A 13,299-nucleotide genomic window follows, 5' to 3' on the forward strand; every position below is an offset into this window, starting at 1 on the left:
GCCAATGTCCCCCTTTAGTCCCATGCTTTAAAAGCACACTGCATTGCAGGACATAATATAAGAACTTATTTTCCCCCAAAAGCACCCCACCGAAAGCATAACTTAGTGCAATGTTTACCAAGCTAGGAGCCACAGCTCCCAAGGAGCCTTTGACTCAATGTGAACATAAATAATCTCTGTTGATAAAACAAATATTTTACAAATACACACAGTGCTACTTTTCAGAAGTTTGTGGGTATTTCCCATCATTTACAAATTCTTCAACCATGGAAGCCTTTATTTTTGTCACTCTTCAAGCAGTGAGCTCTAAAACGACAACAGCTATCCTGGGTGGAAATGGAGACAAGAGAGGCCGGGAGCAGTGATGTGCTGAACCTTTGGGATTCTCAATAAGCAGCGATGAAAAGACTCTTCCTTTAATCATGAGTTATCAAGGAAGTGTACTCGAAATGTGGCCGCTCAAAGCGTCTGCAACCCCTGACGCCCTGCTGGACACCTGCTCGTGTCTTCCTCCTGCAGCCTCTATACTGTGGTGCCCGGCAGTTTGGATTTCTCCCCTCCTGTAAGTATCCGACCCCAGCCGGACAACAAGGGCTGGCCCAGCACCCCTCTCTTTGTATCAGGAAATACACATAATTGAAAAAGGTAACAGAATGAGTGGTTCACTAACGTGATGAAAGACAAAGGCACGGGACCTGAAAAAAATGCAGCCGAGAGAGGGATTCAACATCTGCACTTGTTACCTTCATCTTGGTTCTCAGAGGCGCTTCCCGGGGCCTTTGCATTATAGCTTGGCAAGACTGCAAAGGGGCCACCCCACAGCATTATCACCCCAGAAGTGGCCTTCTTCCCTCTGATTAAGATTCCTCCCCGAAAAACCTTAAATCGGTTCAGTGCGGAGGCAGCGGGCGTCTGCATGCCTTCCCGCAGCATGAGAAGACTCACGATGACCACAGAAGTGTGAAGACAAGGAAAGGCCGTACCTGGTACCGATATCATTCCGGGCAGCCAGCCGGAATGTGTACCCCACTGCCGGACAAAGCTTTGTCAACTTGCAGTGCTTCTGGCTCCCAAAGAAGCACTGCCTGAAACCACTGTTCCTTTTTCCCTGTGAGAAAAGTGAAACAAGACACACCAATTTTTTAAAAAATAACCATAAGAAAACGAAGGAACATTTTGAATAACTGTTTAACTTCCTAGTTTGGATGAACTAAACCAAGCTTTCTTGGAGCAGGAAAGCTTCCAGCAAAGTGTTTTTAGTTGCATATAAAAACGCTCTCGGTGAAATGTCATCCTCAACATAAAGGCACTTCAGAAAATTCTGCACTGAGATGAATAATGCACTGTATATATGACACTTTTAAGATGGCTTTGGTCAACAAAATACAAAGGCCTTCTCAGGCATATGACAATACCCAATGTCTCAAATCTCCCTCACTCAGGTTGGTCACACTGCCCAGTCCGACCACCTGAGAGGAAGTCTGCGGCCCTGGAGGGACTGCCAGGGTGGGGAATGCATGGACGGTCCTTCCCAGCGTCTGCCCAGCAGCTGAGGACCGTCCACACAGTTTGGCCTGCCACAGAAAGCCTCCCCAGCCTTTCTCCTCCCCTGTCTCGCCTCAGCCACCAACTTCCCCACTTGTACATTCCAGCGACGGTGGGCTACTTGCTCACTGATCCCTAAATATTGGTCACATGCCTTTGAATCATCTTGTCCACATCTGCTGTTCTCATAACAGTGCTTTGGACAATCTGGGAGCTCAATCAATGCTTGCAGAGGTGCAATGAATGGCTGATAAGCACTTGGAACATTGGGTGAATTCATTTATATGTATTACAGCTACTCTTCAGTGTCTTATGAGACTGGAAATATATTTTTAATGCCTTTCTAGTCTTACATGATGCTTCAAATTCCTTGAAGTGAAAAGAAAACACTCCAGTGGGTTCTCTTAATAGACCAATGAATATGAAAAACAAAACAAAACAAAACAAACCCAGAACTTGACTGCACTGTGCCATGCTCGGAGGCATGGAATACTCACATCAGCAGTGTGCTAGAACAAGTATTTCCCACCAGTAATCCACAGTATTTGGTCTACGTTCACGCAAAGAAAAACACCCACTAACATTGAAAGTATCTTAGCATTCTAATCAGATGGTTGTGCTCTGGGCCTTCAGAAATATGTTTGAAGTTCTCAATTTATTTTATTAAAAAAAAAGACGAAAGCACATTTTTCTCTTAAGCAAATTCAAACCCTTCCTTAAGCAGACCTCCAAATGCTTACCATTAAAACACATTCCAGGTAAATTTTAATTAAAAACCAAACAAACACACAACTAGCTGGAAGTGTTACTAGGGTGACTGGATTTAAAACAACCTTGCCACCTGCATCCTCACACTGCCCCTTCCCCACCAGCCCCTCCCTGAGCAAGGTGGTGCCTTTCCAGGAAGGGAGAAGTAGTCTGAATCTTTTTAAGATCCAAAAGTCTTTTCATCAAGGGTTCAAAGAACATTCAGGTGCCAACAGTAAAGCATAGCATTTTCCGGCTGCTCCTTGAGTGAAGTCACTGTGTCCTTCTGCTTACCTTAACCTAGAGTGTTAAGGCTGCTGCAGTCGATTTACTCCTATAAAAGCTCTTTATACATCCATTTGCATAATTACAGCCAGTGTCTGATTACACTCTATGCCCTGGTATGTTCCGTATCCCTCTCAGGCTGCAGTGTGATCTGCCTCCTTTTTCCTCTATTTCTGAGCTCAGAGTAAACAGAACAAGAAAGGCACATCCTGCCGCCACGGAAGCCTCATCCCTTCCAAACCCCACGCTGGCTCCCCTTCAATGCCTCACTTTTCGTATTTCTTTGTTTGGCCTCCTTTGCCCATTTCTGGCGCTCAGAACTACAGCCAGTAAGTAAAAGTCAGTCTGTTCCTTACTAGGTTGATTTGCTTCAATATGGTGAAAACCAGACTGTCTGTGATTTAAATGAGAAAAAAAGAACACAGAGGCACCAATGATGAGAACTAGACGTTTATCTTTTAAAGGGCCACAGCAATGGGGCTCACTATAAGAATGGTGTGGGGCGGGGGAAGGGGAAGGCATTCTGTAACCTTCAAGACATTTCCTATGTTGCTAACATTTTTATTTTCAGTATCAGGAACAATTGCTAAATAAACTCCAACTTGTTTAGACAAAGTATGCCAAATTTTCCATCTTACTGCCTTCCAAGGTGTACTTTGTGCATGGTCCTTAAGAACATGAAGAAAAAAAGAAAAAGGGCCAGACTTGCAGGAACCTTAGAATCAAGTTTGAGAACCAGAGCCTATGGAGTCAGAAGGGGGAAGGGTACAAATAGTTCACAGAATTAAAGAAGTAAGGATTACTGGTGAATTTTTAGACATCACTGAGAATAAAGCAAACACAATGGAAAGTTAGGTTAAAATATTTCAGACCTGAGAGAAGCTTTTGAGTAAAAGGAAATATTCAGGTATGACATGGAGATTATTTTAAAAGGGCCACCTGGGAAGAAAAAAATAACATTCATAAAAGTCTTTGCAGGGAACAGTGATGTACAACTGAGAAGGAAGCAAATGAGGATGGAGAAAGCCCCCAGCTCTGGACTCCCAATGGCTCCCACAGCCCTGGTCTTCCACCGCAGACGGTGCCAGGCTCCAGAACGGCTCTGGGGGCTTGGGCATCAAGGTCCATGTTCAGAGGCAGAGGTGATGTTGAGAATCTGCTCTTGCAAACCAAGAGGAAGCTCAGGTTGCAAACAGCATTTATAAATAAGATATCACCCAGTTCTTCTTATTGTCAGAAATGGAAGGGATTTTTTGTTAAGATAATGATCTAGAAGATTGAAAGATTCAGACAAACTGACAGGAATTATAACATGAATGCTTAATCATTGTTTATCAGAAATTAAATATATGCAAGCCTTTAATATGAGTGAACTTTTACAGATGGCAAATCATAACTTCCAGATTTTATAGGCAGCATGGCTTCAAATGATTTTGAGAGATTACAAACTGTGAAATGTTCCATGTTCTAATAAAATGTAACTTAAATGACACAGGATTCCAGAGACAGACTACCTTTACTTGGAAAGAAAACTTACGTGTAATATTTAAAGCCATGCTGGTGCAAACTTTCCCACTAAAACATGGCCCTAACAGAAAGGGGTGATCTGACCGTTTTTAGGCCTGTTGTTGTCAATACTCCGGTCAGACACAGGGAGCAGGTACATCTGGGGCCCAGGCCCTACCCTGGTCAACCACTGCTACTAGGCCACTTGTGATTCACACGGAGGAGAGGGGAGAGGGAAGAGGAGAGGGGAGAGGGGAGAGGGAGGAGGGGAGAGGGAGGAGGGGAGAGGAGTGGAGAGGGAGAGTGGAGGGTTAGGAGTGGGTCTCAAAGGCCCAGGAGCTGGCTGGTACCCAAAGGAAGAGTTGGGGCCAGGATGCCCTTCCAGGGCAGAATCTTCCAGGGAGACCAGAATCTCCCTAAGGTGAGTATCTGAGTTAGCATCTGAGTTCCTGCTCTCCTGGGGAAGAGAATAAAACTTCACCCCGATTAGAGAAAAAGGGGAGAGGGGGCTTTGAGCCCATACCCTTGATCAGTCTGGAGCAGACCTGGCCCCTGGGCTCTATCTGACATGAGGCAATGTCACACCCAGCCTTGTTCTGGCCTCACGTTCTACTGCCAGTGTCCGCAGGCCGAAAACATCCTGGCTTGTTTCCATTTCACAATGTAGGCCATGCCTGAGCACACGTTAGGTTCATTCAAGGACAAAGCTAATCTTTACTACAATGTGAAGCAATCTTGAAGTACAAATCAATTGTGTGCCAATACACTTCACAGCACTCATCTGGCATGAGGTGCGGTATTATGAACTTGGGTTGCTTTCTTTTGTTCCTCTTCTCATTCAACTGAATTTATAGTCCTTGGTAATCTACCGTCATCCCACACCCAGACCTACCCTGAGAGTACCAATTCAACACCCTGGGCGTTGAGACACATGGAACTGTTTTGCAACCAGAGCCTAGGGCACTACTGGTCAAATTTGCTCTCCAGGGAATCACTGGATTTGCCAGCAAGCTGGCTCACGTACACACACGTAACTGATCAGTCCTTCCCCAGTCCTAAGCTTCCCAGTTTGCCCCTATGTCCTCTGACCACTAAACAAAAACACAGCGCATATCATCTACATTCTAGACCCCACTGGCTCGGCTGTTCTCCATTCCCACTAGCATGTCTCAGGCAGGGTGGTCCCCCATGTACTGCAAACCGTATTTACCACGAAGCGCACGTGGCCTGGCCTGGACATCTCATTCATATTATCCTTGGTGAGCAAGGGTCACCTTTCAATTCTAGATTCACCTCCCAAAGGGGGTCAACATCTCTGGAGGAAAGTTCCAGCCTCACAGCACTTACAATAGCACACACTCTAGCAGCATTTGCCTCTCCGTTGCTCCATCGTCATCTGCACTTTCTTAGAAAAGTCAAGAATTTGGTTACAAGTCTAAAAATAATAAATCCAGATGTCCTTCTGGATCTAACAAGGTCCCTCCTAAATTCTGAAGAATGTCAATGACCGCCCACTTTATGCCAGACTTGAAAGGGTGCAGTCTTGGGAAGGCAGGGGTGAGAGAAGAGAGCTTGGAGGAATCCGTGCAATATACGTATGTGGCTACGTAGCACAGAATGACTCAGCCTTGGAAATATTTTTTGTCAAGATGTGTTAATGACCACAGGAACAAAGATGTTAACCTTACCAAACATTGTTTCTTTGTTTAAAATGAATTTTGAGTTTAATTATGCATACAAAAGGTTTTAAATATTTTGAGGGACACAGACTCCATTTCCCTACTTTTACCTTCTACAATTTAACTGTCTACTTGAATATTTCTCATTACTTCCTAATCTATAGTTTAATAAAAATTAGCTTTTAAACAAAATTATATTCCTTAGTTATCCCCCCAACAAAAATTTAAATACTTTGCTGACCCAAAGGAGCAGGACATGAGGCAGAGATACCGCTCACCACTTGGGTTCCCTCTTCTCATCATTAAGGGAGCGGGTAGTGATCTCTTCCATCTGTTCCCTGAGCAGAGCAGGGTCTGAGTCCCGACCGACCCCTGCGTTTCTGGGTGCACATTTACATTTTCCTTCTCCCTCTCCCCAGAACACTCAGAAGAAAAGCAGGGGTAGGAAAAAGAGTCATGTTGTACTTTCAAAGTTCATGGCCTCGTATCTATGGTCTAGTTACTCAAACATACCACATGTGCTACACAAAGATAAAGGGGAAAAGATTTATTAATGTTTTCTCATGACTAAGAGAGTCAAGAAAAGTCTTGTGTCACATGGTGGTGATTTCCAACTCATCCAAAAACTCTCTGACACTCTACCACTGAGGAGCAAAATCTATGGCCCTTTCTCCTGAATGTGGGTGTGCTTGTGACTCACTTGTAACTGAGAGAACATGAAGCTGTGTGACTCCCAAGGCTGGGTCCGAATAGGTGATGCAGCTTCTATCTTTTCCCTAGGAACATGAACTTCTGCAATTCTGACTCCCTCATGGCTGCCACGCTGTGAAGGAGCCCCAGATGAGGTCCTACCAAAGCCACCCGTGAACACTAGACTCGTGAGGGAAGACTGCACTAGAAAACACGAACCCCTGACAAGCCCTCCCAGCTGAAGCTCTAGCTGCAGGACCCAGACATTTCCTCAGTGTCCTGTTCAAACTCCTACCCCATAACCCAGGTGCATTAGAAAGTGACCACATCACGCCATTAAGTTTTGAGTTAATTTGTTATGCAAATTACACTCTTTTATTTTGATGTCCATCCATTTATGTCAGTAGTATGAAATTTCTCAGTAAACGTGTATAGATTTGTCCTGTCCTACAAACAGCCAGGAAGTAAGGGAGCGGAGGTATGCATGCTAGAATGCATGTTTAATGTATGTCCCAATAAAGGCTTTTGTTTTCTACATGCACTCAGTCCATGCCTTTTCCCTCAGAACCATCTGACAAAGTAAGGCCTCTCTGAAGAGATTTTAAAAACTATTTTTGTAAAAGATAAAAATGTAACCATATTCTTCAATGATAAAAATCAACAAAAATTCTTAATCAATGGCAATAAAGTTACTTCATCTTACTGAGTTACATTTTAGACTAAATTAAGATCTCTCAAAATGCTATCCCCAGACTTGTAGAGACCTGTGGAGAGGACCTGTGGACCTATTTTTAAATAGACATACAACAGTCTTTTGACGATGGTTTAGGGATGGCATAACCCAAAGCCACATGAGTGAACAAATTAAAGAGCTTTTCAAAGGACCTTCAAAGGTAACCTCTCTTTGGTATCTGTTTATAAGCATACAGTGAAATAAAGTTCCAATGGAGAAATCACATCACAAGTGGGGATGCCTATCTGAAAAATGGTATCTAAGTATACAAAAAGAATTTGATTCATTTGCAACTAATTTTTAAAGTTAAATATTTAAAAGTAACTGTTAATTTGTAAAATTATGTAGCTAAAAGGCTGAAAACATTTTTTTTTCAAGTCAGTTTTTCTTCCTTCTTAAGTGTCTTCACAAAGCTGTCCTCAGTACTTGGGAAGATGAATAGACTAAGTGGGTTGTTTTCCTGTTAAGGAATTAACACATCCATTGCCAGTTCTAACATATAACTCACACATACTCCAATTAATTCAGGCTACAGTATTTTCCTGCCAGGAGTAATTCTGTAGACTGCGGGGAATGCGGTTGCTCTGGCTAACACTGCCAATCACCCTGGCACCAACGACCCTGGAAGCTGCTATTTCCCAAACTGGCACTAATAGATGAAGTTGGCTGATATTTTCAATCTCCTTCAAATTAACAAACTGGAAATGATCCTTCCTGTTCCTCTTCCTGGAGCGAGAAAGTAAGAATGGACAACACAGGGTGCCAGAATCCATGGTGGCCTGGCTCCCTTCGGTCACGTGGGTGTGACTCTTCCCGATGTTCTCTTGATCTATGGCCCCTTTCCACCGACCTCCTTCTCTTCCAGGCTCTTTCACAGCCATGCCTGCTGCCCTCTCAACCTGCCCTTTCCACATTTGATAACTGTCTGCTAAAAAAGTCACATGGGTGTGGTTCTCAGTTATTATGTGCTTGTAGCCTATGGCTGCTGGATCCAGACATGGGCTGAGCAATTCTGGGCTGGGCATTCTTTGTAACAGGCAGAGTTCAGCCTGTCAGAAACGGCAGAGATAAATCAAATAAAAAATAAGGTTGCGCCAGCCAACTGAACTACTGCCAGGCTCGAAGATTTAGTCTGCTAGTACGTCTATATTTAGAAGTTGTTCCAGCACTGGCCGACCCCAGGCAACATCAAAGATAAATGTTGGCTTGAGAAATAAAAGAGCATGTATGTGCAGCATAACCATATATAAGAAGGGTTTATAACAGGGAGGTGGAGACATGCCACATCTGGGTGGATTCAAAAGCTCCTTGTGCCAAACCTCACTCTCTCCTCACTCTTGCCTCTTTCGTTTTACTGAGCACTCTGGCACAGAGGAACCTTCAAAGGTAAGAAAAGGGGCTAGGATAGTTTGTGGTTCCAGGCTACTAAATAAATGCTGCATTGATTTCATCCCTGGCACACTCGTTTTTTCTAGTAGTAAGAGAAGCTGAGCTACCTGAAATAGGTAAGGGTGACCAGGTCCTTTGACTTAGAACAAATGAACAATTTTTCTGTATACCCCTCCAAAGATGGTGGTTCATCAGATGTCCATTTCTTCGATAAGATCAGTGTGTTGAGACTGTCCCAGTGAAGGGGCAGGAAAGGAACAAGGTAGTGATTTGGGAACAGCGCCTATACTGTTCACAAGAGATGGCTGCGCTCAGTCCACCCACCCAGCCACAGCCCAAGCAGGCACAGCAATGCCAGCTGGTCAGTTGGTGCCAAGCACCAAGGTGGGTATTTGGAACTTAGTCCCGGCTGGAAGCTCCTCACAAGTTCCACTGCCCAAACGCATCCCTCACTTGTGTGACAAATGATAAGCAGATGGAGAATCTGCTTCAGGTGTGCAGATGACTGGGTGGAGGTCCGTAAAAGAGAGGGCTCTTTTTAACTCAGCTCTTTGCCTTGGGTTCCTGAGGACCTCTCAGAGTTGCTAAATTCTTCCTGGCCTGGTTTCCTCCAACAGGAGCTGGAGGGGAGGAAGCTTTTCCCTGGCTCTCTGACAGCACTCTTGGGCGTGGCGGTGAAGGTCCGTGACGGGGCACAACACTGCGGCTCTGCCAGGCCGCTGGTTCGGCTCGAGGCACTTGTGTGAAAGATGGTTTCTGATGGACGAGGCACCAAACCACCCTGAGACCCCACTCTCTTATCTCCTCGAGGGCTCTCCCTGAGAATGGCCAAGAGGCACATGGACCCAGGCCATCCCGGTTTTCTCCACTGGCTAGGCAGCCTAAGGCAGCGTGGCACCACAGACAGAGCGGCACCTGCATCACCCTCAGGGAGGCTCTGCTGAGCCCCTCTGTGACACCCAAGTTGCTGTCTAACCTGAAAAGCCACGTGCAACTTCACTTGGGCAAAAAAAAAAAAAAAGTTCTGCAAGATTAGCAATACTAACTAGTCAACACCTAAGTTTAACAGGTATCTGATTTATAAACCAGATAGCGCCTATGTGGCCAGCTCAATTCCTAAACTGAGCAAGGCTGGCTGCTCCTGAACTAGGTGTCCCAGAAGTGACAATCTGGGGCCTGCCACTGCGGTTTCTGCAACAGGGCTGCTGGGCACCACCGGGCTTGCTAATGGCTCCCTGGGGGCATATGGGCTCCACCTGCCACTGGCCTTTTCTGCCCTTTCTGTTTCAAATAATACATCCTTTGATTTCTATAGTATTCAATGCATTCTTAGTCCACTGTATTTTACAGCTGTGTTGGCTCGTTGGTCCATCAGGGAAGTGAGATGGGAAATTCCTTTTTGGTCTAGCTGAGTCACATATGAGGAAAATTCTTGGGAACTCCACTAGTCCATTCCCACAAAGTTATTTTTCTGGTTCTTTCATATGTTCCCTGTGTGTCATGTCCAGAAACTAAGCTAATGGCAAGTGAACATCTATATATAGCACTGTGTCTGTTTTTGTTCAGTGCCAACCAGAGACACTGATCTCAGGGTTCCTGTTGAGCTCCCAACAGAAGAACGTCACAGTCCTTTCACTCAGTCCTTCAAACTGCTCACTTCTTCCTGCCGCAGGTCTTAACTTGGGCTTAGGTGGCATAAAATAATCATTACACCGAATCTCACTGAATCTTAATCTTCCTAGGAGATAAATGACATGATTTTTCAAGTGGGGAAGCCAAGGCTTAGAGGTTACATTATTACACTTGCTTGACTAGTTAGACACAAAACAGAGACTACCGACCCACGTCTGTCTCGGTGAACACCGCATCACTGACACAGCATCACCGGAAGCCCTGCCGCAGAGGCACAAGAAGATCTCGGGACACGAGTGTTTGCTGAGTAACTGGCTGCAGCAGCGCCAGTTAGCATTTCTGCATGGTAGGACTTAAAACAATGTCTAACAGTAGAACACACAAAAGTTTCTATAAATACTTTCTTTACTGAATGTATGTTTTCTAAAATGGAAAAGAAACTTCCTACTTGACTGTGAAGTTTGCCCTTTTACTCAAGTTTTCAAGGAAAAGGCCAGACCACCATCCCAAAACAGACTGGGTAGGCATTTATGTGTAAGTCAATCTAGAGGTAATTCCTTTTCCTAAAAGCCCATCACTGCTCTGGAGGCCTCTAGGTCCTCATCTTCCCTCTTATCTTCTTCTAGGGAAAAACTCCCACCTCCATCATGTCATCCAGCAGAAAAGCACGGAAGGGCCAGCTTAGATTGGAAGGGTGTCCAAGAAGGGGAGGGGGGTGCAGGTCGGCAGGAGTAGCTCAGGGGGCCCAAGGAGCAGTGAACTGTAAGCATTACCGCCACGAGAAACCAACCCAGCATTTAAGCATCGTTTTGCTGTTAAAATGGTAAGAAGCTTTTCTCCTATTCACAATTCTGGATTAAACTAAAACTCAATTCATAAAAGAGTTTTTGTTGTTATTTCCTATTTTTAAAATCAGCACTAGGTGTAATACTCAAATCTAGCAGACTAAGAAAACCAAAATAAGGCTGCAGACCTGCTCTCTGCCAGCCTTCAGAATAGCACTGATTTGTAAATTAAACGTGGGGGCAGGGGCATGTGATGATGAGAACGAAGCTGGAATGTAATGATGACTCATTTGATACTCAAGCAGAAACCACCTTGAAAATGGCTTCCTGCTTTGTTGCTCATATGAGGAGTCTCCTGGAGGAGCAAAACTTCAAGGCCAGACTGCAGGTTCCAGGGCTCTACACACTTCAACTCATCTGGGCCAGCACGTGGCCAGCCGAGGCCGCACCTTTCCAAGTTAGGAGAACTGATCTGTTTCAGGGGGAAATGGAAACTTATAGCCATAGCTGAAAAGGCAAAGACGCCCGCGTGTTCCATTTTTACTTGCTCATTACCATCTCAGAGTCACGGTTACTTCCCACATCGATTTAAAAATGAAGGGATTGCCTAGTTACAATTATTAACAGAGACAAGTAGACAGCTAACCCTCTTGAAGAACAGTGAGTGAGTGATTTCTAAGTGATTCTACAGAACAGTGATGTGACAGTACGGCAAGACATTTAGAATGTGGTGTAGCAGCTTTCTCTTGTGCTGTGATGTCTCTGTTGTCTGTTCCCCCTTAGGGCCACACCTGCCTTCAGGGACCATAGCTATTGAGTCAGGGAGCTCTTCCCAAGGTCAGCTCAGCCCAGCAGCCCCAGTCCTACAAGAAACAAAGGCCAGGCACTCACTGGCCTCTCTGCTGCTGCTCTTTCATTTACGGAGGTCATCTTCTAAGAGGCTTGAGAGCTGGATTTGATGCCTGTGCTTTAATTTACGAACACTTGCAATATTTTACACTAATTGTTTTACTGGAATGGTGGCTGAACACTGAACAAAAGAATAAAGTATACTGGGAACTCTAGTGCTATCATGTTGTGATAAAAATACGGTCACACCAGTTACTGGTGGTGGCACATACAGGGGGATGAGACCACCTCGCCTCAAGCTGTAATTCTCAGACCAGGGGCCAGAGCAGAAACAGGCAGCGTGCTACTCATGAGCACAACCTCCCTGAGACTGAGTAGGACCCATCTCTCTGTCAGGTGGACATTTGCTCCTGTGTGCACCCTACAATTTTGCTGCCCTTTAACTTTGTTCCTACACCTCCCCGAAAGATAGAAAGTTATGGGTGTATGGCTGGGACAAAAGCCCTGGGAGACGAGAGCTCCGGCTCTGGGGAGCGACGGCAGCAAAACACTCCCTTCCCTTCTCCTGCCCCAGCAGACTCCACTAGGGCAGGGCCCAGAAAACACCCTGGTACCAGGCACACCTGGCTTCCGAAAACTACCAGAAGATTTCCATGTGTGCAAACTTTCTGAGGGTCTCTGTTCATACATTTGCTTTTCTTCTTTGAAGCCAAGGCCTGAGTAGCATGGGAATGTAGAACCAAAAACAAATGCACGTGAGCTACCCCCAAGAGGCTAATCCCCAACTTAGCCACAAATTTTAGAAACACAGACCGTCAGACTGCTTCATCAGAAACTTTACTTCTGAAATGATAGGATGGGCAGGAATAAACTGGTTACTGTTGCTGGTATTCTTATTGCCAGGAAACCCAATGGTACCATTTTTTACCTTTTTAGGGAGACTAGAAAGGAGGAAGATACAACATAATGCAAATAAGCTACTGGATAGAAGTTTATTTGATAGATAAATTCGATGGAAATTTTTGGAAAAATATTTGGGAGCATGTGGCGTAATTTAGAAAAATTTGAGAAGCACATGATTAAGTTTGTTCCTTTATCTGTCCAAAAGTACGGAAAGATAGCACGACATTAGCTTTTTCAGCCATTAGAATAAGAACTCACCTGGATTACCTGGGTGAGTATAAGGACTCATAAGGATTACCTAGGCCCTGTCACAGATCCCTCATACGACAGTGAACACTGTTCCTACGCATGTCTATGAACTGACAGGTATGCTCCAGAGCTGTAGAAATTATTAATCAGCAGACCAAATAACAGTGAAAAGAATCCCCAAAATGTTTTCTTGTCAGGAAGGACCATCCTAGTAACCAGGTTTGAGAGAGCGTGATACTACTGTACACAAGCTGATGGGCTGAGGACCAGAGAAGTCAAGTGACCGGTTTAAAACTTGGAACAGAAC

At 44.8% G+C, this 13,299-nt stretch overlaps 1 protein-coding gene and 1 long non-coding RNA gene across 9 annotated transcripts in view; both read right to left on the reverse strand.

The window, feature by feature from the left end:
- FNDC3B (fibronectin type III domain containing 3B) overlaps nucleotides 1-13,299 on the reverse strand; it is a 320,028-nt gene that overhangs the window by 57,672 nt on the left and 249,057 nt on the right. For all 8 annotated transcript variants that reach the window (XM_037046517.1, XM_037046521.1, XM_037046516.1 and 5 more), the window contains exon 12: nucleotides 984-1,108. In XM_037046517.1, coding sequence (XP_036902412.1) covers nucleotides 984-1,108 — 125 coding nt within the window. The remainder of the gene's footprint in view (nucleotides 1-983; nucleotides 1,109-13,299) is intronic.
- LOC118987396 (uncharacterized) lies at nucleotides 11,882-13,110 on the reverse strand. The gene is made up of 2 exons (XR_005066558.1): nucleotides 13,042-13,110; nucleotides 11,882-13,001 (listed from the first exon to the last, which is right to left on the reverse strand). It is a non-coding gene; the product is annotated as an uncharacterized LOC118987396 (long non-coding RNA).

The sequence above is a fragment of the Sturnira hondurensis genome, unplaced genomic scaffold (assembly GCF_014824575.4).
Source record: "Sturnira hondurensis isolate 20B ecotype Veracruz unplaced genomic scaffold, ASM1482457v3 Scaffold0005279, whole genome shotgun sequence".
Taxonomy (NCBI): domain Eukaryota; kingdom Metazoa; phylum Chordata; class Mammalia; order Chiroptera; family Phyllostomidae; genus Sturnira; species Sturnira hondurensis.